The sequence below is a fragment of the Passer domesticus genome, chromosome 1 (genome assembly GCF_036417665.1).
Source record: "Passer domesticus isolate bPasDom1 chromosome 1, bPasDom1.hap1, whole genome shotgun sequence".
In the NCBI taxonomy this organism is placed as follows: Eukaryota; Metazoa; Chordata; class Aves; order Passeriformes; family Passeridae; genus Passer; species Passer domesticus.
Window position 1 is genome coordinate 40,738,001 of NC_087474.1, and position 26,223 is coordinate 40,764,223.

General features: G+C 39.6%; 1 protein-coding gene across 2 annotated transcripts; it reads left to right on the top strand.

The window, feature by feature from the left end:
• Positions 1–35: 35 nt before the first annotated feature.
• GPD1L (glycerol-3-phosphate dehydrogenase 1 like) lies at positions 36–26,223 on the top strand. Of its 2 annotated transcripts, none has more exons than XM_064415352.1 (8): positions 36–187; positions 4,767–4,944; positions 5,667–5,807; positions 9,535–9,673; positions 10,859–10,971; positions 19,626–19,859; positions 20,257–20,363; positions 23,268–26,223. In XM_064415352.1, the coding sequence occupies exons 1-8, from the start codon at positions 135–137 to the stop codon at positions 23,362–23,364; spliced, it is 1,062 nt and encodes a 353-aa protein (XP_064271422.1). In that variant the 5' UTR covers positions 36–134; the 3' UTR covers positions 23,365–26,223. The 2 variants fall into 2 exon arrangements, with proteins under 2 accessions (XP_064271422.1, XP_064271432.1); XM_064415362.1 differs by having other exon boundaries at positions 144–161.

The window sequence follows — 26,223 nt, forward strand, 5'->3', positions numbered from 1 at the left end:
CTCCGCGGAACTACAGTTCCCGTCACGCCGCAGGGGCGGAGGGAGAGGGGCCATGCCCTGACGGCGGGGCGGGAGCGGGGGCGGGCGCCTCTCGGAGCTCTCGGCCGCTGTGGCGGGGCGCGGGCGGCGCTGCCATGGCGCTCTCCGCCGGCCCCCTCAAGGTCTGCATCGTGGGCTCGGGCAACTGGTGAGTGCGGCGGGCCCTGGCGAGGCGGGCACCTCGGCGGCCGCCGCGGCCCGGCTTTCCCGGCGGCGGTGCCCGCCCGGGCCTTGCTGTCGGTTCCCGCCCGGCGCCGCGGCCGCGGTCCCCTCGGGTGGCGGCCGTGAGGCCACCCGGTGCCGGCGGTGGAACTCGGTGTCGCCGGGCCGTGGCGGGCTCTGGGTCGCGCTGGTTCCATGCGGGAGGGCTCGTCGTGCCCCCGGCTGCCTCGGTGCTGCCGTGACGTACTCGGAGGAAGAAGCGGCAGAAGCGAGCGCGCGGTTTCAGTGCTTGTAAACACCCGCGTGTCCTGCGAAGAAGTTGTTCTGGGATATTTTTAACCTGGTGTTTGTTGTGCGCTTTGTCCGATATCAGATGACGTAGACATTAAAGGTGCTGTACATTTTAATTTTTTTTTTTTTTCGACTACGCCCTGCCTGCAGAGCTCCACTAAGAACCTCACTTGTCTACAGAAGTGTTCGGGGTTTTCTCTGCTCTGTGCCTATTTTCAAAGTCAGTTCTAAAAAAAATTGCGAGACACTAGGTTATTTGAAATACCTTCTTTTCCTTTTCCCTCCAAATTGATTGAGGCACACTGAAAGCTTGAGACAAGGTTTTATTGCTGTCTCTATCTCTAGTTTATAATTAGACTTAAATAAACTTGCTTCTTCATCCACTGAAAGCAATAGACCTACTTGACATCATTCTTCCAGAGGAGTATCGTGTTAATAACCCTTTGTCTTCTTTAGTTACTTCTTTTTCTTACACCAGATCCCTCTTTACAATGAATAAATTAAGTACAATGTGTTATAGAAATAGGTCTTCACAGTTTGTCACTTCCAATTACTAATGCTAAGCACACATTACTCGGGTAGCATTGGCTTTTAAGACATTAAACTCAGAAGAATTCCTTGTAGAGCAAGGCACTGTGTTTTATTAAACCAAATTTGCCAGTCTTTTGTCAGGATGATCTTAGACTTGTTGCTCACCCCCTGCCCACTCCATGCAGTTGGCTTTTGCTGCTGTTAAAAATACCAGCAGCTGCCAAGTTTTATTTTTCTTTGTGATCTTTGTGATACCCTTGTTGAGGGAATAGCTGATGTTTCAGTGCAGCATCTTTTGCTTTCCTTGCGCCAGCTTGTAAAATGTGTGCAATGCACTTTATATCACAAGGAAATGATGCAGTTAGACCTTGTCTTTTGGGAGTGTGATGGCTGTTGTTCTATAGTTGAAGTCTAGAAAAAGTTTCACAGGAAGTTTGACTCCATTTGTATTTGATTCACTGTGAAACACTTGCGGAAGCAAAAGGATTTGTAGATATTGCCTACTAGCAATAACCATATGCAAATGTATTTTGTTTTCACCTCACTGGATTAGTTTAATAAATAAGAAAAGTTCCTGCCTAATAGCATGAGTTGGTGGCAAAATGCCCATGTCTCCTGTGCTGAGAGAAGGAAAAAAGCTGTTGCCTGATAGTAGCATTCTCTCTTCCTTTTGGGGATAAATGTATTTAAATAACTTAGATCTTCTTTCATATATAATGGCAGGGGTTTTCATGTGAGTAAAGCAGAAACCAAAGTAATCAACTATTGAAAATAGTAATTCTTGGAGATGTGGGTGGTTTCTTCCTGAAAGTCCATGGGATGACAGACATTGAACCCTGACTGCAAAGAGCACTGTGATTCTGTGTATGGGCACTGTGTATGTGCAACCATTGCACTAAATTGGACTAAATTTGTATACCTTGTAAGTGCCTTTTGAACTGGGGCCTGTGGTCCTAAAATATTTAATTAAAGTGATAGTATTTAATGCATTAAAGCAGGTAACTGGAAAGAAATTGAAGCATTTGTAAACATCTGATCATTGATCTGTGGGGATTATATACTTTTGAAGCCTGCGCTATAAGAGTGTGTGATAGATGGTGCCTAAATTGTAAGTCCTAAGTAGTTGATCTGAGTTTGGCATCCTCAGCAGTTTGGAGACAGTGGATTTTGGGGTTCTGTGTGAGGTGATTCCGTCAGACAAGTCTTCTCATAGCCCTTTAACCTATATCTGTGATGAAAAAAAGCCCTAAAGGAGTTTGGCAGGACAGTAGCTTTAGAAGGGTTAAGCCAGTCACCTTGGTTGAATGACTACTTCCAGTCAGACTTGTTTTGTTGGTTTGCTATAGGAAGGTCACCTTAACAATGAAGTTCACTTGGCAGGGGTCACTTGGCACCTGATGGAAGATCATGGGACAGCACAGATGGCTCAGCATGGAAGAGCAGGAGCTGTGCTGTCTGCTGGCCTTGCCCTTTTAGGGTTGCTCAGCTGGTGGATCAGTGATTCTGTTAGGATCTGCTAATACAGGGCATAAAGTAAGGTGTCTGGAGTGATGAGAGAGTACACCCTGGGAATATGCCTTGGAGCCCTGGGATTCCAGGACGGTGCCCAGAGTCATTTAAAGCACTGCAAGCACTGCCTTGATCATGTATTGTAGCCTGTTCTGATAACAGTTCCAGGGCAGGTTAATGAGGTGTGCACAGCCACAATTTATCCCTCACTGTTTTCTTGGAACCAGCCTTTATGTAACCCGATTGCCAAACTTGAACAGAAACCGTAAAATTTCGGAAGAGGTGGGAAGTTACTGGACAGAGGGATTTGTTTATGCAGGTAGAACTTGTAGAAAACTGGGAGGACCTGTGGCTTAACTGAGGTCATTTTACAGGGACAATGGTAGAGCTAGATAATTATATCATTTGCACTTGTGTGTTGTGACCTCCACTGCTGCTGTTATCAGGGCAAGTTAAGGAGCTTTTTGGCTTTGTGCTTCAGTTAAAAAGTGATAAGGGGAAAGCAGGCCAACTGGGAAATGGTCCTAAGAGTGGTTGCATCATCGTGGGAAATGATGTACCAGAGAAGCCAGTCAGGAGAATCTTGTATTCAGAAACTAAGACTAGGCAAATCTTCACTTTTCCTAATACTACATTCAAAGGGTGAAAAACAAAAGACAGCACAGGCATTTAAGTGTTAAATAGTAATGGAATTAATGTCTCACATAAGTAGTACACACTGCCAGACTTTCTGCTGGCAGACTAAAAATCCCAGTCAGAGAGTTGCTGAATCAGTTATTTCTGTCTTGCTCTATCACCAGCAAGCACAGAGAATTTGTAGTGAAGTTGAAAACAGAAGGCAGTGGGTTTGCCAGGATCCCAACTTCATATATAAATCTGTAGGAGTAGATGTGCTTTTGTTCAAGGAACTCAAAGCACTGTCTGAGGAGCACATACTTGTGCTGTGCTGAGTGTGAGGTCATTTGGAGGCTGAGCTGGTGAGCTGTACAGCAGGGCAGCAGAAACCATGCTGGATGAGCTTGATAAGAGATGGCTTGCAATTGTCTTCTGTATCACCTCCTGAACCTAGGGGCATTTTTAGTGTATGAAGTGCTATTAGAGAAGTAAATCCCAGTCTTTTAAGACACACAGTTTTATGGTTTGACTATAAAAGGTCACTTAGGGTATTAAATTTTTTTTCTGCTGCAGCTTAGAAAGTGACCTTAGCCATGTGCTAGCACACATCTTTAATACAGCCCAATGAGTTGTGCCGTATCAAAAGCTCTTGAAGCAGAATGAACCCACTTTGTTCAGTTGCCAGCTATGGGTTTATTACAAGCAATGTCTAATATAAATTTAGGGGATTGTGTGAGTATAACTAGACTGGAAAAGTTAATGTTTTTACCTCCTAGTAAAGTGTGCAGTTTGCACACACACACACACCAGCCTCAGATCATTACTCTGTATTTTTATCGCATCTCTTAAAAATTTGTGTGTCTCCTTAGTAGGTTATCAGTAATTATGAAGCTACCTCCAATCCCAGGAAAGGAACTTAGGTTAACAGGTTTAATAGAATGATGAAAGGGTAGATTGTGTTTTTCCTCCTCTTGTAATTGTGATTAATTCTGTTATTGCTTAGAGATTTGAGAAGTAAAATTGATCACTGTAATATAGATCTCACTGTATGCTGTTTTTGGGGAGAGTATGAGGGCAACAGTAATGGACTTGTCTGCCCGCAGTTTCAGAGGATGCTGTTAGAATAGTTAAGTTCTGTGAGGTTGGCTGCACAGCCATGGAGCTTATAACTTCTGGAACATATAGATTCTTGGCATTCGACGCCTATCAGTATTGTACAACAACTTATGAGTCAGTCATCTTAGCAAAGAAGCTTCTCATCTCTTGAAGATGAAAATGACACATTTAATAAAATTTAGTATGTCACTTTTACCTCAGCTTTGAAGATACAATTAATTTGATTTGCAGAAATACAGTAACTTAAACTCTCAGCAGATAGCCGATAAGAAAACAAAATAAGTAAGGATATTTCAGTAAATGCTTCAGCCCAACGTACTCTAGCTGTAGTTGAGAGACAGCAGCAGATGTAAAATGACTAGTGTATTTTTCCACTTATTTTACTAGATCAAAATGTTTTATGGTAGCTGGTCAAATAAAAAAAAATTCCCGCAAAAAAGTTGGGTTTTTTTTCTGCAGTGAAATCATAATTTTTTAATACTCTTTTTTTTTCTTTTGTGCAGGGGTTCTGCAGTTGCCAAAATAATAGGTAATAATGTAAAAAAATTGCAGAAGTTTGCTCCCACAGTGAATATGTGGGTCTTCGAGGAGAATATTAATGGGAGAAAACTGACAGATATCATAAATACAGATCATGAAAATGTAAAGTATCTCCCTGGATGCAAGCTGCCAGATAATGTGGTAAGGCTCAAAAGCTAAATTATAGTTATGGAGCAGAGGGAATATTGCTTGTACTGTAAATGGACTTAGAAATTTGTTTTGTTAACACCTCTAGGGTCTATAATATTTCGGACTATGCTATTTTACTGATGTCATCAAAAACTTGAGCAAGTAAAATTATGTAATTATGCAGTTAAGTAAATCCAATTAACTCTTTCTTCCTCTCACTATTGGTCTTCATGTTACTTCAATTTCTGTACAAGAAAGCAAGTGTGAAAACAAGAGCAAGATTAACAGCTTTGACTATACCCATTAAAAAAAAAATTGGCCTCAACCTTGGATTGGAGCTGTGGGTCTGGGAAGTCTGTGCTACTGTTTATTTTCAGTGACAAAATGCAGTAGTTTGTAGCAATCAGCATGAGACCAAACTGCTCGAGATCAAACTGGGGAGATTCAGTTTGGGCATTCAGAGAGATTTCTTCACAGAAAGAGTGACTAAACATTAGGATGGGGTGCCCAGGGAAGTGGTGGAGTCACCCTGGGGGTGTTTGAGACAGGAGAGGTGTGACACTCAGTGCTGTGGTCCAGTGGGCTGGGTGGTGTTTGTTCCAAGGTTGAACTCAATAATCTTAGAGGTCTTTTCTAAACTAATTGATTCTGTGATTCTACTTGTATCAGATACCACTTGTATGTAGTGTTAATTTTGGAAAGTTATGCAGCCTTTCTCTCCCATAACTACCCAGGTTGCTATCCCGAACCTTCGTGAAGCGGTACAGGATGCAGACTTGCTGGTTTTTGTCATTCCTCATCAGTACATCCATAAAGTCTGTGATGAAATCACAGGACAAGTACCCACGAAAGCGCTCGGCATAACTCTCATAAAGGTACAATAAATTCCCTGCATTAATGACTGAGAATGTGTCATGGAATCTTCTAAGACAAGGTGACTTGGTATTTTGATATGCAAAGTCTCCGTGTGTTATTCACTTGATTGGTCCATTAAACCTTTCTAGGTGTAAGATCAGAATTTGTCTTGGTCATTAGTGGGTTGTTACACAGCGCTTGCAGGAAGAGGAAAATTAGGCTCTTCACAAGACTTAGAAAGGAAGAAAGGAGTCGATATGTGTTGCACCACTAAGTTTTCCAGTGTTTTATTTGTTATTTCCAAAAGCATCATTAGATGAAGAGCAGAGCACAAGCATAATGCTTTGATTGTTAATGCACATCCCACATGCTGAGTTGATAATTTCAAGAACTGCTGAGAGATTTTCATGTGATTGAGAGGATAGTGCTCTTGTTCATGTCAGATATTATGTTGCAACAAGAGAGTCTGTTCAGCATAACCCAAAGACAGTTTGAGCATAGGAAATAGGAAAGGGCAGAGATGTGGGAGGCATTTCATTGGAATGTTTGTAGTTTTGCTGGCAGAAAAATTTCAGAATGTGGATTAGTTTAGTATTGGGATTGTTTTTGGGTGGGCTTTCTTCCTCTGTATGTTTAGCTGGAAATAATAAGCTATTCCCACAAGGTTTGGAAGATTTTGGTTTGTTGTTGCTTTGTAGGCCATTTTCTCGGCACACATTCCCTTGTTTCCTGTCATCTCTGGAAAATCATACATTTATGTATCTGTGCTCAAAAAAGAACAAAAACCTCTATCACTGCGTACTGCAAGCTTGTCTCTTTAGTTTGGCTCATGAAACCCACAAAATCTATTGTTTTGTCAGTGCTAACTGGTGTGTTGCTGAGGGGTATGAAATGCTTCCAAAGTGTTCTTACTCCAAATTGTAGCAAAACTCTTCATATCATAGAAGGGTAAAATAAGGCACTGTTAAAAGTGCTCGAAATAAACTTTATTCTCCTTTAATTTCCTAAATGTGATTTGTATTCTCCTAGTGATAGGAGTAACTAATGAAATTGCTTGATTAAACAAGCATTTATGTCAGCATATGTGAAGTCAGGGTCCTGGGCCTATATTCCTTTGGAATTGCTGTTCTGAGTACTAATTACCAGTTCTCTAATGGAGTATTGATTAATGGCTATATTTGACAAAACAAAACAATAAAAAAACCAAAAAAAAGGGGGGGTGGGAGGAGATGGAAGGGGAAGAAATACTTATATTAAAAAAAAAGTCAAACTGCAAACAGACAGAAACCCCCAGTAAAACAAAAAGTCCATGCTTAGTGTGGTGGTAGAAGTGAAATTGTGGCACTTGCCATGCAGTGCAGAGTTGGTTACTGGGCAGCTTCCCGCAGTCACATTGCAACACTGCATCCATAGGCAGCCTTTCCAAAGAAATGCTGTGAGGCCCCTTAATATTTTGCAGGAGAATACAAAGGATGTGTCAGTTTTTATGAAAAGGTATAACTGAAAAGGCATAACGTAACATCATTAAAAGTATCATTTGAGAAGAAATGGTAGAGATTTAACACAACATTCTTTCCTTTACTTTTGCATATTCTTTAGACATGGTGTTTTCATCAGTGTCATAGTTTTTGGGTCTCATGCTCAATGCTAATGCTGTTAAAGTGGCTTGTGTTAAGTTTGATAGTTAAAGTGCAGTTCTGCTCTGAAAAATATTATTCGTGGGACATCTTGTTTCTGTGCTTTCTAAATTGCCTGTCAAGTTAGCAGTGTGTCATCTTTTAGTCTTTTTCTTGTTTTTGGTTTTTTGGTGTTTTTTTTTTCTTTCTGACAGTCTAATCTTCATGCAGAGCCTAACGTCTGACAATAAAACTGAGTCTCTGGGAAATAAAGACATTTATCTGCTGGTTAATAGTAATTTCCATTGAAACATTTGCATCTGTGTTATTTTACATTAGCTCTTTGGCTATGAAAACCTTCCAAGTGACTGTGTGGCTGTGGGGAGAAGAGCCATATAAAACACAGAGTGCAGTACAGCAGTGAGCATAGGATGCAGGCTAGCTGAAAGTCATTCAAAATACTCTTCTGGCAACCTCAACATCAGCCTCATTTTGATTTCCTGGTTACAGCCTCCAGGGATTGCTCTGACAAGCATGTTAGGATGCAAGCGATGAGGCTTGCACTGCCTGCAGACCATTGCTGCCCAGTGGAAATGCCCATGGTGGAGCCTTGGTTTTGCAGGGAGGAAGGGGCGTTTGGTTTTTGTTCTGTCATTCAGTATTGGATTTAACTCTACAAGAAACAGCTCACCTTGACTTTGTCAGGAGTTGCGTCTGTTTCACAATGGAGCAGAATCTGGCACCTAAGCCTTTCTGGTCTCCTTTCACTTGCATGAATAATTGTTGTGTAGGTATTTACATTTTTGGAGTTGTTCCCAATGTGTGCATGCTTTTCTGTTTATTGTTTGCATGCTAGGAAGAGGGGCCTTACAGTTATTTTGTGGGGACATTTTTGGCACTCTGAGGGAAAAATGTATTGTGTGCTTGCTTTCAAGTTGTTTCTGTATGGCTCATTAAAGATGAGAAAGCAGAGCTGTGCATTAAGCAGTAGAAATTGAAAAATAATGCAGAAATGCAAGCATTAGTTTAATTGGCAGGTTTTATACAGGCATTTCTGCACATCTCTTCATTGCACCATGTTATTTAAGGAGCAGTACCTCTAACCTGTGGAAATTCCTGCCTGCCTGAAATGTCACTACTGGCAGCATACAAGTGTGTGTGTATATGTATATATGGAAGTAATACAGGATCACACTTTTTGCCTATAGATCATAATTCAAAATTACTAATTCCCAAATGTATCAAATCCTCAGCAGTAAAAAAAAGTATTGTATAAAAGGTGGTATATTGTGGGAAAGAATGGCTATTTCAATAGCTGGTCTGCATAGCCCTGTAATAAAAGCTGAAAAGGATTCTGCATTTAGCAGGCTGGGAGAAAAGAGTTTTATGGGAAGAAGGTGATCTCATTTGGAGTTCTAGTTCAGGCAGTTCAGAGTACCAGACTCTCTTCTTCTCTGCAGCATTAATATGTGGGGTGATCTTTTCTAAGGCCCTATTTCTGCCCTTTTTCACACTTTGTAAAGACTGCATTATAAATACAGATTAAAAATATCCGTATAGATTAAATTATTCTCAGTTGTTCAGCTTTCTACATGTCTGTGAATGGCTGTTCCTTTTGTATTTCTGCTACTAAACTGTTGTTGGTTATACACTGGGGAACCTGCCTCTGATATTTCAGTTCAGATATCTCTTCACAAAACAAATTATTCTGATACCATTTTGTGAGTTTCAGTGCAATTTCAAATTTAAGTTCAGGTCTGGTTCATAATTGATAAATTGGTTATGCTTCACTGATTGAGGATATACTGGTAATAAGCCCCTGATTTCTGAACTAACAAAGCAGAATATTCAGCACTTCTTAAAATCAGGTCTTTGAGGATGGAATTGAAACTGGTTTCAGCATTAGAGTTTAGTCCTAATTTTTAAGGTGCTACCTCCTACAATTCTAAGACATCTTGGAGAGGTCAAAATAGCAGAAGTGCCTGTGGTAATACACCTGTCATCTTTAGTCTCTGTCTGAATAGTCCTTGTTTCACTTCTCACCTGTGGACAAGACTAATTGTGTTCTGCTTGCATCTCTACTGTGCCTAATGAATGACTTTTTAGTAATTCCATTTAATGTTGGCTGCAGGGAATAGATCAAGGCCCGGAGGGACTCAAACTGATCTCTGACATTATTCGAGAGAAGATGGGAATAGACATCAGTGTGCTGATGGGAGCTAACATTGCCAATGAGGTGGCAGCAGACAAATTCTGTGAAACCACAATAGGTACTGTTCCACGCTGTAAGAATATTTAAAACATGCACCTGTCCTCACAGGTGCACACTGAATAGCTCAAATTTCACTGTTTTCAACAGTAGCTGACTGTTACCAGAAGCTGTTGGTTGAATTTCCTAGAATGTTTATACTTCCAAAAGTACTAGGACAATACTGGGAATAGAGGGAGAGAGAAGAGCACAATTTTACCTGTTCTTACTAGGGTTATAACCTTACCATGTGAAATACAAGCATGTTTTTTATCACCCTTCATATAACAAACTGCTTCATTTTATTACTGTGTTTAAGATTTTTCTTGGGTCTGAATGGTTTTACATGGATAAACAATTATAAATTCTGTACTCCAGCTCAGATGCTATTGTCAAAGATAGTACTTTCATGCATGTTTGTTTTGGTTTGACTTTTTTGTTTGTTTTGTTAAGGTATCTTGTTTTAATTTCTCAAAATACTTCATTCCCACAAAAAATAGAAATTGTTTTAGTTCTGTGTTGATGTCTGCACACCTTTGCAGCATGAGGATGTGCCTAGTCTTGGGTTTTACAGTTTCTAAAAAGGCATGTGTGTGTGTATATGCATACAGGTACTCATACATACTCATACTTTATAGCACAGAGTTCATATTATGTTTTTTTCACTATTAATTTTTAGAGTTTTGTGCACTGCTAGCTTTGTAACATCTCATTCACAGCTTTTGCATTGAACTTAATTTTGAATGGTCGAAGAGCATCCTAGTGTTTAAAACCAATTCTCAGGGGCAGCATGCTTGATTAATAAAGCAGCTTTGACATACCTTTATCAGTAGGTATTTTTTGGAGTGCTGACTTTGAAATAATTGGTAGAATTGCTCCTACTATATTCTTAATCCATCTCTGTTTTATTATTTGCTGTTCTTTTTAAAGACAGTGATCAATAATGGACACTGAATTAATGGATTTTTTTATTTAGAACCTGTTGCTGAGCAGACAATAAATTGTGAAAAAGTCCTGAATAACTCAGTGCAGAGCTTTTAAGTGCAATGTCAATGTGATTGGTCCCTTAGAATAGGATTTCTGTTTAGGATTAAGATAGAACAACCTTATCTCTGCTTTTAGGCATTTTGCCTTGCACAGGAAAGGCTAAATAACATCCAAATAAATTATTCCTTTTTTTTTAGCTTTCCTTTCTCTCTCTCAATAGGTTGCAAAATCTTGGAAAATGGCCTTCTCTTCAAAGAACTCCTGCAGACTCCAAACTTCCGAATAACTGTAGTAGATGATGCAGATGCAGTTGAGCTGTGTGGTGCTCTGAAGGTAAGATTAACAGGCTGCAGGTGATACACAGATTAAATAGTGATCCTTGTAGAAAAAAAATATGCTATTTCCATTAAAAAATATGTTCATTGTGTTTTATATAATATGTAAAACAGCCACATAACATTTCCAGAAGAACCAGAGGGAAAATGAGGGAGCAGCATTTTCTGAAAGCTGGCTTTTAGATTTCTGTCTCACCATCTGCCAGGTTCTCTTTCTGCATCTTCCACTTAGCTTACACACAGTCATGAAGCAAGTATTGATTTCATCTAACTGGCCAATACATTTCTAAATCTATTTTAGTTCCCTTTTTCTTTTTGCATTAGTGTGTTCACCAATAGAAAGGGAGAAAGAGGTTGGTGTTAATGCTTCTTCTCTGTTGACAAATGCTTCATTGACTGAAGCAATTGAACACTTGTGTCCATATTTTATGGACATATACTACATAAGGTTTGTGTGGATAACCACATACAGAAATTACCTGAATAAGAAAAAAGTTATTTTAGACAGTTACTCATCCAAAATTTTTTTCATAACAAAATTGATGCCAACAGGAAGCAAAGGCTAACTTAAGCATTGTTTGATGGCTCTTTTTTCAGTTTGATTTACAGGCCATTTGTGAAAGGGAGGCATTAGTTGTTTGGCACCCTAGCAAACAGTACAGTAGCTCACATTATCTGATAGCTATCCTGAATAATTTCTGATGGGTGTAATGGTTTAATTACTTTGGCTTACTTATTTATTTTTTGTGTTTTGAATTATTATTTTGTCTGCCTTTGGTTTTGCTGTTGAAATTTTGTGTAAACTAAATTAATTGGCTTGCAAAGCTACCACACCAAGCAATGATGTTATAAGATAAGGAACTCTGATTCCTGCTTAGTGAGAGTAGCTGGATAGATATAATAGCTTTTTTTTTGGTATATTAATTTCCTTAATTTTGTCTTGACAGCTGTCATACTAGAAGGCCTGAGAAAGAGGAGGTTATGGGTCTGTGCACTGATGGGATTAGGTGTTTTGAGGCAACATGCTTTGGAGTTACTGTATGGATAGAAATTTCTTGAGATTATGGAACTTGTAATTCAGCTCCACAGCCATTGCTTTAAAATGCTCTGGTGATGTGGGAGGTTACCAGAACAGAAATCCCTCTGTATAGACCCTTGAAAAAGTTTTGCAGATTTATTTTTCTTTGAAATCTGCTCACCAGGATGTTTTCTGACTAGCTTAAATTCTTGTCTGATTAGAGGAGTTCTGTCCCAGGAAATTTTCGTTCAGACAAATCTTGTGAGAAGGCATTAGAGATGAGCACACCCATCAAACTGGGCAGGTAGTCAGCAGACACTCAAAACTCCACTGTAAAGGTCTAAGTCAGGCAAGATACCAATATTTCTTTGGAACTGCAATAGAATTTAAATAGATGTTATTCTTGACCTGGAAAGATACTAAGGTGAGACTTTCAGGGATTTTTGTAACCTTGCTTTATTGCTCTCTTCTGCTTCATTATTCATCATGCATCCTGCAGACTGAACTGTCTAGTTGTATTTCTGAAAAGGTGTTTGTATTCTGTGTGCTCTAGTCATTTCATATTGATTGCAGTATATTTTATTAATTGAGTTGAGATTTCCAAAAAATGTGTAGTATAAGGTCCAAACAAAAAGTGAATTAAGGGTAGATTAACTGGTTTAAAAGTACTGTAGATTTCTTGCATAATTAAAAGGCAAAACTGGTATAAAGTGTCATAGACCCCTCATTCTAGTATAGGTGATGTCTTTAAACATAGAAGTCTGCCTTAATCTAAAAGAAAACATTAATAAAATAGTATTTTTAAAGTAATTTTTCATTTAAAACCCTTTCTAGTTTATCCTAAATCTTGTGGTGGCAGCATGTAAATAATGTCCTGAGCTGTTTTATTCTCAAATATTGCAAAATTTTATTAATGCACTGGGAGCATGTCTGGCTCTGAAAGAAAATAAAGAAGCTAAAATTAAACCTATGGATAAGGTTTCATTGCTATAGTGCAAAGCAAAATGCAAAACTCAGATATGAATAGTGGTTTTTCTTAGAAGCTGTACATATTTTCTGTTAGGAGAATTGTTTGCTAAGGTTATCAACCAGAGCTTTGCTTTTTTATCATTCATCTGATAGTCTTTGTAATAAAAATTTGAAAAGTAGACTTTTTTTTTTAGACTAAAATCTTATGTGTAGCTTCAGTCAGTTGACAGTTTGTTAAACTTGGGAAGTTACTTCAGTAAAAATTAGCTTTGTTTAACTTTCTGGAAGGAGGAAGTTCCAATTTCAGAAGGTGACAGTGTCATGTTGCATGGAGACATTGGCGTGAAAAGAGAGGCTCTACTCTCTTTCTATAGCAGTGCCAGTTTGAAATGTCAGTAGTGGCACTGCAAACTACAGCAAGAAGGACAGAGGTAAACAGGCAAACATGTCACTCCAGACTGTCTTTTTGGATGTGGAAATAGTAAAAGCAATTCCTGTGTTGGTATTTAAAGGATGAGAAACCATACACTATGGAAAACAGTATATTCTTCCAGCTTCTGCACTTTTCTGCAAATACCAGCTTAGGAAAAGGAGACTTTCCTGTTATTACTGGCATAATGGACTAGCTGTTAAAAGCCTGTACTCTACCTCACTTTTTATTTCTGCAAGCCTTTCTAAACAGAGAAGATTTTCAGCGTGGGTGGTTGCCTAAAGCTTGGGAAAAAATACAGAAGAGTAACAAAGAATGCTCTGAGCACAGCTTTCCCTTACAATGATAATTACAGGTTTGAAATTTGGTTTTGGAAGCCTATTTGAGTTCAGACTGTAATATTAGGTACTGCAGCTGGGTGATCATAGGAGAACATGTGCTTGATTGCTGTTTATATTTGGATATGTATGTGGATATCTATAGAATATCCACTTCATTTACGTATTTAGATTTGTGACAATGGGCTGGTGGAGATATAGTGAAGTGCAGAAATCAGTGCCGTGAAAAAGCAGTCTTGTGCCAGCTTGGAGACTGGCTGAATAGACAGTGGCAGTGACTTTGCAAAATCTGATGATACTGAGGAGGAGCAGCTTTCTACTGTAACCTGGCTGTTGGAACAAAAAGTGCTTGGCATGTTCTTTGTGAGGATATTTTTTTTCTTTTGAGGACTGATGAACATTTCACATTTGTCTGTTGACCTTTTCTAAGGGTTGAGAACAGAAATTGATAAAGTTGAAATCTGGATAGTTGTTTCAAGGTGCCCAGTTGGCTTTACAGGCAGGATGACTCAAGGCCACCTACAAGTACACCTGCCATTTGCCAGATGAAGAATGGGCCTTCCTAGAAAATGTTTAAAGGTTATGTCACCTAAAAATAGTATGTGCAGCTATGCTCACATATGGAGGTGCTGTTGGATACTGGTGGATGTGATACTGCAGAACAGCATGGACCTAAGGTTGTCACCTGAGAGGTGTCCTTAGAGTCCTTACCACCTGTGCCAGGGTGGTGTTAGAAGCAGCACAGATGTGAGGCCAGACTGAGCTGGGGTACGAACCTGGCCACGTCCTTGAAAGGCCATGTAAATACTGGTAGCTGCAATCTCAGGGGTAAACCTTACCCCAGTTTACCTCACTTACCCAGTGCAGCAGTGCAAGAGGTGACTGAGAGAAGGACTGAGACTCTAACCTCTGGATATGGATAAACAGCCATGCTCCAGCTGCCTGATGATCACAGATCTGGAGAGTTAAAAACCCTCTAGTGGCAGCAGCCAAGTACGAAGACAGATGTGAGTTACTGTAGGAAGGAGAAGCAGCAGCAGCTGGGGTTGCCTTTCAGGTTGCTTCAGGCTCATCTAAACCTTCCAGCTTCAGCTAAGCCTTAAGTAAAGAAGTAAGAAGTATAGTGAGGATTTATTGTTTGCCAGGTTATGTAACTCAGCATTGTTACTTGCAAAGTGTGTTTAAGGCAGTCACTGTTGAATAGTCAATGTAGGTACTCCAGAAGTTGATTTTAAGAGTTTTTTCCTTTTTCCTGAGATTAAGTGGAGATGAAATTCAAGTTCACCAGGAGCAAGCAAACAGTTTAACCTCTCTGACAGCCCTGCTGATACTGTCTTTGATTTTTTGAGTCTTTTCATTTGACCTCTTCTCAACCATCAGGGGAAGCAATGAGTTTCTCCAAGTTCATGTGTAAACAAAGGGAAAGCAGGCTATGCTGAGCTGTGACACTGCCTCAAGGAAGGTGAAATAATATTTCTGCTTAGTTCTCTTACTCTCCATTTAATTGTGGAGAAGTAATGGTTGCCTCAGAAATGGCTGCTGAAACTGTCTTCATGAGCGCTCCACAAACATGCTGTACACTGGATATTGGATACTTCTGAGGACTGACTCTGTAGGAGAACAATCTGTCTGCAAAGTCTGCACACTGTCCTTGTTTTCTTGGTCATCTGTTGACCTTGCATTTGTGACTTCTTGAATGTTTGCAGCAGGTTGTGTGCAAGTAAAGGACAGATCCTCTCATTTGTTCTGACGCATACTGTGAGCACTGCCTGGCATCAGCATTTCTTTTCTGGAGCATAGCTTCACTATCCCAGGGGAAAAAAAAAACTAAATCCATTCCTGTTCATGTTCTAGAATAACTAGGACTAACACCAGCTTCAGGATACCAGAACAGCTCGCCTATTAGGGCAGAGTATTTTAGTAGCTTAAAACTGAATGCAATATAAAACCACACTGTAAATCATGGTTACAGGATGTGTGCTTTCATGCAAAAAGTTGTTTATGCCAACATAGGGGAAGTGTGTTTGCTTAAGCATGTAGTGATTTTGAGAGCTCTGAATGCCTCAGGCCAAGAGGAGCATTGTGTTGCAGTCCTTTTGGGGTTATTGTGACAGTATCTTTGAACCTGTGGAACGTTTGTCAGTAAGCACTTGCTTATTGGGCTCTCAGACTCCCATGTGTGCGTGCAAATACAGTCATTTCCAATCTCATGGAAATGTGGACTCTCTACTCTTGCACAAAGACATACCCACTGCATCTGCAGGAGTTCATGTAACTTCATGCTGTGGTTTAATCCCAGCTGGCAACTACGTATTACACAGCTGTTCACTCACGAACCCCCTGCCTCCTGTCAGGGTGGGAAGGAGAATAAGTGGAAAATAAGTAAAACTCATGGGCTGAAATACTAACAGTTTAATAATTGAAATAAAGGAAAATACAATAACAAGATCAGCAGTAGTAATAGTAATTGTAATGAAGGACAGAGTGAAAACCCAAGACGAACAAGTGATGCTCACTACAGTTGCTCAGCACCCACTGACCAGTGCCCAGCCTGTCCCCAGGCAGCGATTGATGGCTCCCAGCCAACTGCCTGCAGTTTATATGCAGGGCTTGGCGTTCTGTGGTACTGAGTATCCCTTTGGCCAGTTCATATCAGTTGTCCTGGCTATGTTGCCCCCTCCCCAGACTCTTGTTGACCTCCTCACTGGCAGAGCATGAGACACGAAAAAGTCCTTTCTTAAGGTAAGCACTGCTTAGCAAACCACCAAAACACCAGTGTGCTATCAACAACATTATTCTCATACTGAACTCAGACCACAGCACTGTACCAGCTACTATGAAGGAAGTTAACTGAAACCAGGACACTTCAGGTGTAGTCTTTGTCAGTGGCAGCATTCAAAGTCAACCATATGAAATACAGAAAGATGTTTTTGCCAGGTCAGTCACCCTTCCTGCCTCATGTACTTCTCAGAAGATTACAATAGTGATAATGCTACTAGGCTCTTGTGTGTCAGTTTGTGTTCTCCTTGTGCATCTTCCTGAAACAAGCTCAGCTTAGTGTCTACAGCCAGAGATTTCAAGTAGCAAACTGTCTGCTTTGGGACAGCAAACAGTCCTCTTGTTTGGGACTGAAGGGTAACTGAGTTGTGAGTTTTGGGAGATTTTTTGTTGTTGTTGTTGTTTTTAAAGGGGTGCCTCATCTTTGAGTAAGGTATAATTTTCGATGTGGTATAATTAGTTCTCTACAGTATATTAGGCACAAGACAGTTGTCAGAGATTCTTCAAGGATTTAAATAAAACCAGATGGTAGAACTTGTAAATTAATTGTTGTGGCTTGAGGGATATGTATGCCAGGACATAAGAGTCTCCTAGGCATGGGAGTGCGTTCCAGTTGTCTTGTTTCCTCATTTTTTGCAAACTGTGTAAGAACATACAATGGGAACATTGTACAAACAAGTAGCTCAGTGTTTTAGAGTTGGACTCACAACTCCCCTTGTTCCCTAGCCCATTTCCTCAGATGTAACTAGTCTTGGTATGACTTATTTAAAAGAGTATTTCTGTTGTCCAAAGACAAACACTGCAAAAGCTACAAATAGACAACAAAATACCGTAGGCCAAATCGTATTGTAAATTATGATCAAGTAGACTGCTTCCAAGTGGAAAGTCAAGCAGATAAAGCTGGAGGGAAGGGGAAGCTTTAGTATGGGAGTGTTCAAGAAGTATATGGAAAAAGCTCAAAGGTTGCTCGTTCACGTTTGTGTTTTTAGCTGAGTGATAAATATTTACAGATTTCACTTACATGTAAAATCCATTTGAATGGGTTATCCTGTCTGAAAACTTCTTACGTATCTGTTTGACTTCCTCTTGCTTTGGCATCAAATGAAAAAATATTAGAGGTTGCTCTGCAAGAGGTGCCTGATGAAAATGTACCTTGACTGAATCACCACAGCCAAAATCTACGCCAAGATGTTTTAAACAATCAAATTTTAAAGTTGACTGTCTTGCGCTGCTTCAGCTCTAATGTTGGGATATCTGTCTGCAATTTTTAGGGTCACCTTTAGACGTCAGCTAGTTGCTCAAAAAGCAATGACTGATCCTCTAGCCTCATGTGATTCAGTCACCTAGCCATGGCTGGCCACACAGCTCTGCAGCTGCCTGGCGTTTGTGGTTCTTACAGTCCAAAGTCAAACCAGCTGTTAATCAGTGGTTGTTTTCAGTAACATCTTTTGATTATTGTTCTTTCTTCATCAACAGTTAAAGTTGATTTTTTAATTTTATTTTTTGTCCTGCATCGGGTGCTACATTAGGAGTCATAATGTTGGTTCTCCTGTGCATTGTGTTGAGATCGCTGCTGCTGCTGTTGCATGCAGGAAGATATTAACATTCATTACTTCCTTGTTTGTTTTATCTAGATGTCAGAATGCCATCTTTTTTCGGAGGGTTTTGGTAGGGTTTGTTGTGTTAGATGGATTTTTTTAGTGGGGATAGTGGAACCATGGCTAGTGTCTGCTCTGACTCCCAAACCAGAAAATAGATTTGATAGTCGCTTCACTCAAATGTGTCTCATCAAATGTCTGTGTTCTGTAACCAAAGCAATGACCATGTAGCTGATTGTTAACAGCACATTCTTTCGAGAAGGCTGTCAGCAGGTCTACAAAAAAAGCAAACATTTATTTTTGCTAAGGGAGGTCTTCTTCCTGTGTCATTAACCTTTTGGGAATCCTTTATTAACTGTTATGGTTATAGAAACTCTGCGTACTTAAAAGGGCTGGGTACTATTGGCTTGGCTGAATTTGGTCCCGCAGCGTGCCATCATATGTTAATATATGTTATGGAATAATTTGTGCTTATGTAAAATATACATTAAATAAGTTGTGCTTGTACGAAAAATTCTTAAAGTTTTAAAACCACAAGCCGCAGCCAGGGAAAGATTGCTTCACAAATTGCAAAACCACAGATGGCAGCGGAAAGAAAGACCTAATTAACAAACAAAAAGACGTGGCTGTGGGGAGATGGGTCCTTTCCCAGTCCAGGAAACACCCAGCGATGAATACTCGATAAGTATATATGGTCAAGATAGGCACAGTCGTCAGGAGCATGCATTCCAACACCAGGTTCCCGCATTCCAATACCAGGTTCCCGTAACACAGTCAGCATTCATCGCTTCCCAAAAACGGTTCTGTCCAGCCCAGCACGGAGACTGCATGAATATGTGAAGTAATGAAAAGAATAAGAGAAACTCTGCCCCAGGCAGAAAAAAACTGTATAAAAACTTACCCGACAGAGACAACATTTGTGAACAGAGGGATCTGAAGCGGTCGAGTTCTGATCAGAGTTCGCCCAGCGCCGATCCCGGCTCAATGCTGTCCCTTTGATTGTGGCTATCGGAGACCAAATCTCGGTCATGAAATAAAAACTATTTTTTGATTATTAGTTTGGCTTTATCATTTATTACCTATAACATCATAGAATTCAGTAAATGCTTTCTAGCTGTACTATTGCTTTAATCATTAAGAAAATCTGGATAAAGGGACTGTAAGATGGCTGTCTAACTTCACCCCTACCTCAGGGCAGAAGTAGCTTAATCTAGCTAAAACCTTGTTTGGGTGTAGTGCAACCTGTTTGTTCTTAAAGATGGTCAGTAATGATAGCTCCACAGCCTCAGGGACAACTTGTGTCAGAGCTTTAACTATGTTTTTATCCCTGGATATGTTTTTGTCTTTAGAAATGTTTTGCCCTTTTTTTGAAATTTTTTTAAGGTTATCCCGTAGACATCAAAGTCCCCAAACCAAAATAACTCAAACTAGCAACCTAGTTTTTCAGTAGTAAAGTACTTGCTGTTCTTAAGGACATCTGTAAGCGGTAATTGAGTCGTTTCCCATATCTCTTCCTATTAGAATGTTGTAGCAGTAGGAGCTGGCTTCTGTGATGGCCTTAGCTACGGTGACAATACCAAAGCTGCTGTTATTCGCCTCGGCCTAATGGAGATGATCGCCTTTGCCAAAGTTTTTTGCAAAGGACAGGTTTCTACTGCCACTTTCCTGGAGAGCTGTGGCATTGCTGATCTCATCACAACGTGTTACGGTGGCCGGAATCGACGTGTAGCAGAAGCATTCGTTAGAACTGGAAAGGTACCTAATGCTCTGGGTGAAATCTGTTCCTATAAGTACTGCCACTCCTTGTTTGTAGAGTTATCTGAGTCATTGTAGCCCACTGAGTGGGCACCCTTCTCTTTCCTCTTGTTTTCTGAGTCTGTTGGCTAGAATGAGTGTAGAGGTATTAAAAGGTGGGCCGGTGGTGATTTGAAAAAAAAAAGCTTGAGAGATAAGACAATGTGAGATGCAAATTTAAGAATACTTACAAACAAAAACATAGGAGAATATTCTATATGCTCACTCAAGATTACTTTTGAAAAAGAAAAAAAGTCTCAGTAACTTTTTTTTTTCATCCAGATTATGTTGTCAGGCTTCTCAAAAGTTTATCATACCTCTCCTTGGTTTTCTTTTTTTTTTTCACTTTCCTGCTTAGTCTATTGAAGAATTAGAGAAAGAAATGTTGAATGGTCAGAAACTCCAAGGACCACAGACTTCTGCAGAAGTGTATCAGCTCCTGAAGCAGAAAGGAATGCTAGACAAGTGAGTAAGAACAGATAAAACAATTCTCACATACCCCTTTTTTATCTCCATAATTCTTTCTGCATATTTGTTTTTGATATCTTCATGAAAGTAATAGCCAAAAAGAAAATCACTGTAATAACAGTGAATTAGAAGTTAAAATCAAAGAGAAGTGAATAGAACCTGAAAATAATGTTGATGTAGATAGAGCTGTTAGTGTGACGTTAAATTTGTGAATATCCTTCTGTTCGCAGAGTGTATTGTTGCCTTCTGCTACTACACAGAAGCACAGCAAATGTGTTTTAATATGTGAAAAGAAAAAAATGCATGAAAGTAGAAGTAGAACTTCCCAAAGAGACTGTGAAAAGTCGCTACGTCTCATTTAATTGTAGGAAATTCAATACTTACCTCCAAGGAGAGGAGCTTGGTGATCATCTCTATAGAGTGACTGCCTCTACCACATGGATTCTAGCTTAGATACTGCAGTTCTCCTTCTTAATGTGACTTAATGTGACTTTCAGTTTGCTGTAGGTTAAAACTTCCAATATGCCTCTGTAGATCAGGGTGGTTTTTTGTGGTGTGAAATTAAGTAGATTGTCCTGGCTTGGTTCACTTGTATTTGAGTCAGAACATGAATGATTCCTATAGCCACACACACACAGTTGTCTCCTTAAAAGATTAAGGGATACATTTATCTATTCGTGTTTGTTAAAGAGGAAAAAATCAGAAATTTACAAACAGACAGTCAAAAGACCAACCCTTGTTACCTTTTTTTTTCAAAAACATTTTTAAAGTCTAGTTTTAATGGATCACTTGCATTAAATAATTACTGGTTTAGTATTATCTTTGGATGTAAGGGGCCTAAGTCTGTCAACTCAGTGTACAGTTATTAAGCTGACTGCAGAAAAAATTAATTTAAATGTTGGCTTCATTCTTTACTGTTTATGATTCCCTAAGTGAAACAGGATGCTGTGTTTGAGGGTTGTTTTGTATCCTGTTCTATCTTACAACAAATTAAGTGCATTATAGATTGTTTTGGGTGGTGTTTTTAATTAAAGACATGAAAACACTGTTGCTAATTTCCTTTTGGTATGCCAACATATATATGTCAGTTCTTCATAAAAGGTCTCATTCAACAAGACTTTTGAAAGTAACTTTCACAATGTTTTTCAAAAACTACTGCTTTAAAACATAATGCACAGTGGAGCAGCCATCGTTTCAAAGGGAAGAGGAAAGAGTCTCATAAGGGTAGAATTTCATACTCTGGTCCTACAAAACTATTCCCAAGGCTAGAAGTGTGCAAAAGTCAAAGTTCAGAAGAGCCTTGGTAGCGGGGTTGATGCCTGTTAACACTCGTGGTGCAATTACTTTTTTCAACAGTTGTAGTCCTTGCTCTCTTGGTGTGCTCAGGCCTAAGATGCATTTGGAGTTTGCTGGCCCTGAGCCTGCAGTCAGCCTTGGTACACCTTTCTCCACATGAAGTGTGGCAGAGCTGTGCACAGTGATGTTCTCTGGGATAAGGAGCAGGACTTAGGTTTTGATTTGTAGTAGCGGTGCTTCTTCACTGAGAAGTAACTGCCAGTACTGTACCTAATGCTATGGGGGAAACCTGCTTTCTCTTCATAAGGTTCACCTGTTTTGTGGCCACCTCTCAGAGTCATAGCAAATGTTGTTAGTGCCTACACATGAGCTTTTATGGCAACAGCAAATGTAACCCCCTTCAGCCCAGTACATCGTACAGAGTGGTAAGTGAGGTTTTTAAGAAATGCAGAAGTCATTGTGTTCATTTTTTTTCTGCAGATTTCCTAATAAGGGTTTTGCAATCTGAGCAGTTTAGCATTGGATTTGAGAGAGCAGCTATGTGGCTGTGTGATAATTTTTTTTTCCACCAATCAAGTAGAAACAAAACTCAGGTTGGTCTAGTTCGAGGTGATGTGCTGATGGCAGCACAACTGCAATGTAATACGTGACAGCAGAATGTATAGGCCATCATACATGGTGCTCAGTACTGCTCAGCACTGAAATGGGCATTACAGATAAAGCTTTAGAGTGACTGGTGGGACACATTTCCTAAGGAGAAGGTCCTAATCCAGTTGTGTTCTGAATCACTCAGAAATTAACTATTTCACCATCTCCAATGACTCTTGTTTTTTATTTCCATTGGTCAGTGTAAATATTTCCATTCATCAGTATAAAAAGCCATGCTGAAATGGCCTACAAACTTGATGAACAGTTCAACCCCTAAAATTTACCAGGCTTTCTATGAAAATTGAACTTGTCTGGCTGTTGCTGTCTGGGATGGACAGAAAGCAAATACAAATTTCTCTAAAGCATCTTGGCTGTAACAAACCTTCATATTATCAGAGAAGTCTGAATAATTTGGAGGATGTTGGAGATGTGGCCAATCTGAAAAAAAAAAGAAAAAAGTAGGTGTGGAATTTTGTATTTCAGAATCCAGGTTTAATTTTCAGTTCTTATTGAAAACTTTACCTTCAGTGTCTTCCTGGGTTTTTTTTTGTCATGTTCTGTATTATCAGGTTATTGCTGAGAACTACTGCATAACGGATGTGCCAGTCATCCTTTTTAACCACAGATGGGTACTGCTGTAAGAACAGCCAGGAAAAATGTTTTAAATTTATTTTTTATATCACTTTATGGTTGTGCCATACATAATTAATGTCTCAGGCTTCATTATAGCTAGCTAGGCTTCTGACAGTCACTCCGTTTCAGAGATGTGTGCAGGTTCTGTAGTTACACCTTGCTTTTCAGCCCAGCATTTGCACCTGACAAATAGAGAAAAGAAATAATTTGTTCCACCTCTCCCTTTTCCCCCTCCTTCTCCTCATCCCTTTATGTTTTTTCATTTAAGAAAATATTACAGAATAAATTTACACTGTGTTCACTTTCCCCACCCTCTTTCCTCAGGTTTCCACTCTTCACAGCTGTGTATCAAATCTGCTATGAAGGGAGACCTGTTAAAGACATAATATCCTGCCTTCAAAATCATCCAGAGCACATGTAAAATCCATCAGGCTGTTGTACTAATGCAGCTTTCTGCCTTTTGAATTGGTGTCTGGGTTCATGTGGATGTAGCTGTCATTAAGCTTTGTTCAAAGCTGCTCTTGGGCAACAGGAACAACAAGAATGTCTGTGAGCGGGTGTCGGTGTTGGTTCCCCAGCCTGGTTTGACACAGCACGCGGTGTTGGCTTGGTGATCATCCTTTTGCTGGCTGACATGCAACTCTTCTGAGATACACAATACAACAGTTGCACTACATGCCTGGTCTATATATACACAAAGTGTACTTTGAGTTTGCTCCTACACCATAAAACACAATGCTTTTTTGTCTCCTTGTAAAGCCTGGTCCAAAATCCACTGGCACATTGGGAAGAATCCCAGTGGTTTTGATCAGAGGCTGAATCAAGCGTGTAACCTTGAAATATTAGGAATCTGTTAGAACTTTGCTTTATTCTGTATACACAATTAAATGTTAACATTTTGCATGCTTATGACTATATTAATTTAAGCAATGTTAATGCAAAACAAGTTGTAGCAGTTATTCACGGGGCTACAGGGATATTTCAATGAAGAATATTTTGATTTTTGAAAGTTGTTGAAATTGTCAAGCTACTTTGAAACCAATTTCTAAGTGAATTTAAAGTTTTTAATTACACTGTTTTAAAGGGAATATTCTAGAGGGGGATCATTGCCACCCCTTCTGTTTTTTAATCCTTGCATTTTTGTATTTCTCCCTTACTATTCCTTTGTGTTAGGCTCTTCAGAATCCCATTCCCCAAAGCAAGCCAGAGGTGTTGACCTGGGGGTTCTGAACCCTAGAGCCTACAGTTCATTTTATTGTTTTACCTGTGGTTGTTCTTCACTGCTACTGTTGGTTGGGTGATGAAGAACAGCCTTGGGTATCCACTGCTCCAAGTTGTTCTGCTGTGTTTTTAGCTTAGCTGCAAAGGGTTGGGCTCCACACGGCGCTCCAAGGAGTGCCAGGGGAATTCCCTGGTACAGCACGTGCTTGTGTCCTCAGGAGGGTTGTGGCCAGTACGATGACTGCATTCATTTCTGTGCCTGCCAGTCACTGGCACGTCCACTGGGCTGTAGTCCTGATCCAGCCTCCCCAGTTCTGGAGTTACTCTTTCACTGGACAAAACTTTTACGGGTGCTGAATCAAATCCTTTACAACTAATCTCCCAGAAAGCTTCTCAAGGCATCCATCTCTTTTATTCCCCAGGGATCTCAACTAGGTTTTTTTCAGAAACCTTTGTTTTATCAGGGAGGTTAATTTTATTTGTTATTGGAAAATTTGTGATTTTATGAAGTTTAGGGGTGGGGGGGTTGGTTTGGTTGGTCTTTTTAGATTTTTTTTTTTAAGATTGATGCAAGAGAAGATAGATAAGTAAAATCTGTTTTGCTTTTCTTGTATACTTAAGTGTGGGGTGGGGTTTTTGTGAAATATATGCTGGGCACATTAAGAGTGGACTCCTTCTTCCAACTAGGAGATAAGGGTAGGCATTAGAATTTATAGAACGAGACTGCCCATCTGCTCTGAATGTCCATGCCTAACATCTGAGCAGTATCAGAACTGGTGTTCACTGTTCTCAGTGGTGGTTTTAGACCAGGAATCATGAGCACCCATCCTGAAACTTCAGGTTATCTTTCCAAATTTGCTAAAGAGGATGCCTGGGAATAACTGTCATACTTACATAACCTGGATTACTCTGAAATAGGGAAGCTTTGGGACAACTTTGTGTAGACAGGAAGACCCTTCCCCTTAGGGGTACCATCTTTGTGTGCTCCTGTATTATTTTTAATTAATATTTGAAAGATCTCATGAATGTCCTCAGATATTCAGGGATGTGAAGAGTTATTTTGCCTTACTTCTGATTTAGTGCTAAACATAAGAGATGGCCGTAAGTTAAGTGACATCAGACATTTTTGGCAGTTGGGAACATCAGTGGTTGAGCTGACTCGTAGCAAGCACTCTGCTTAGATGTTTAAGAGGATGTTTTAAGGTTGGAAGCACTGTTATGCTAACGCACACATGGAGCATACACTCCTCATTACTGCATAACTTTCAGTGTGTTTGCTTATGCTTTGTTTTGTTCTGGTTTTGTTTTTTTTAATACCAAATTGGTGGCTTTTGCTTTGTATGTGTACATATACATTCTATATATAAACTTTTTTTTTTTTACATGCAGTATGTAGGACAGTAGCATTTTGTAAGATACATAAAGGGCTATATGAGCTAAATGTGGTAAATTAATATATATTTTTAAATTATTTCTTTATTATTCCAATACTACTTCTACCACTGAAAGTCTCAAATCTTAATTGTTCTTGTTTTGTAGAGAAGCTTGTATTCTAAGGCAAATCCAGAGAAAAGGTTTTTATGGAATTCTTTCCTCCAGTCTGTTACAATATTCTTTTTTTCAGACAAAAATTGAGGTTTCAATAACTAAAATAACTAAAATAGTTTATTTAAATTTCTATTGATAGTTCACTATTTGCATTTGCTTTTTAGTGCTGGAGAGCACTCAGCTTGGCACTCTGTATTTTTTCCCCCACTAATATTTACTGGTCATTAAAAGACTGTGACATGGTACTGGAATTGAATGAGCCTGCTCTGCAAACACTCTGTTTTGCCTAGTGCTGGGATAGTCTTACTGAAATCATTAACCCCTGTGTAAGGGGTTCATAAATTTGTAACTAATTCTTGGGTTATGAACTTCAATTGCTAAGGAAGGCATTACATTCTAATGATACTTACTCAACTTGCCCTCATCATATGTACTGATTTTGTTTAGAGATGTTGAATGTATACCTGTTTGAAGAGTTAGTACAAATAAACATTTTTGTCTTGGGAATCAA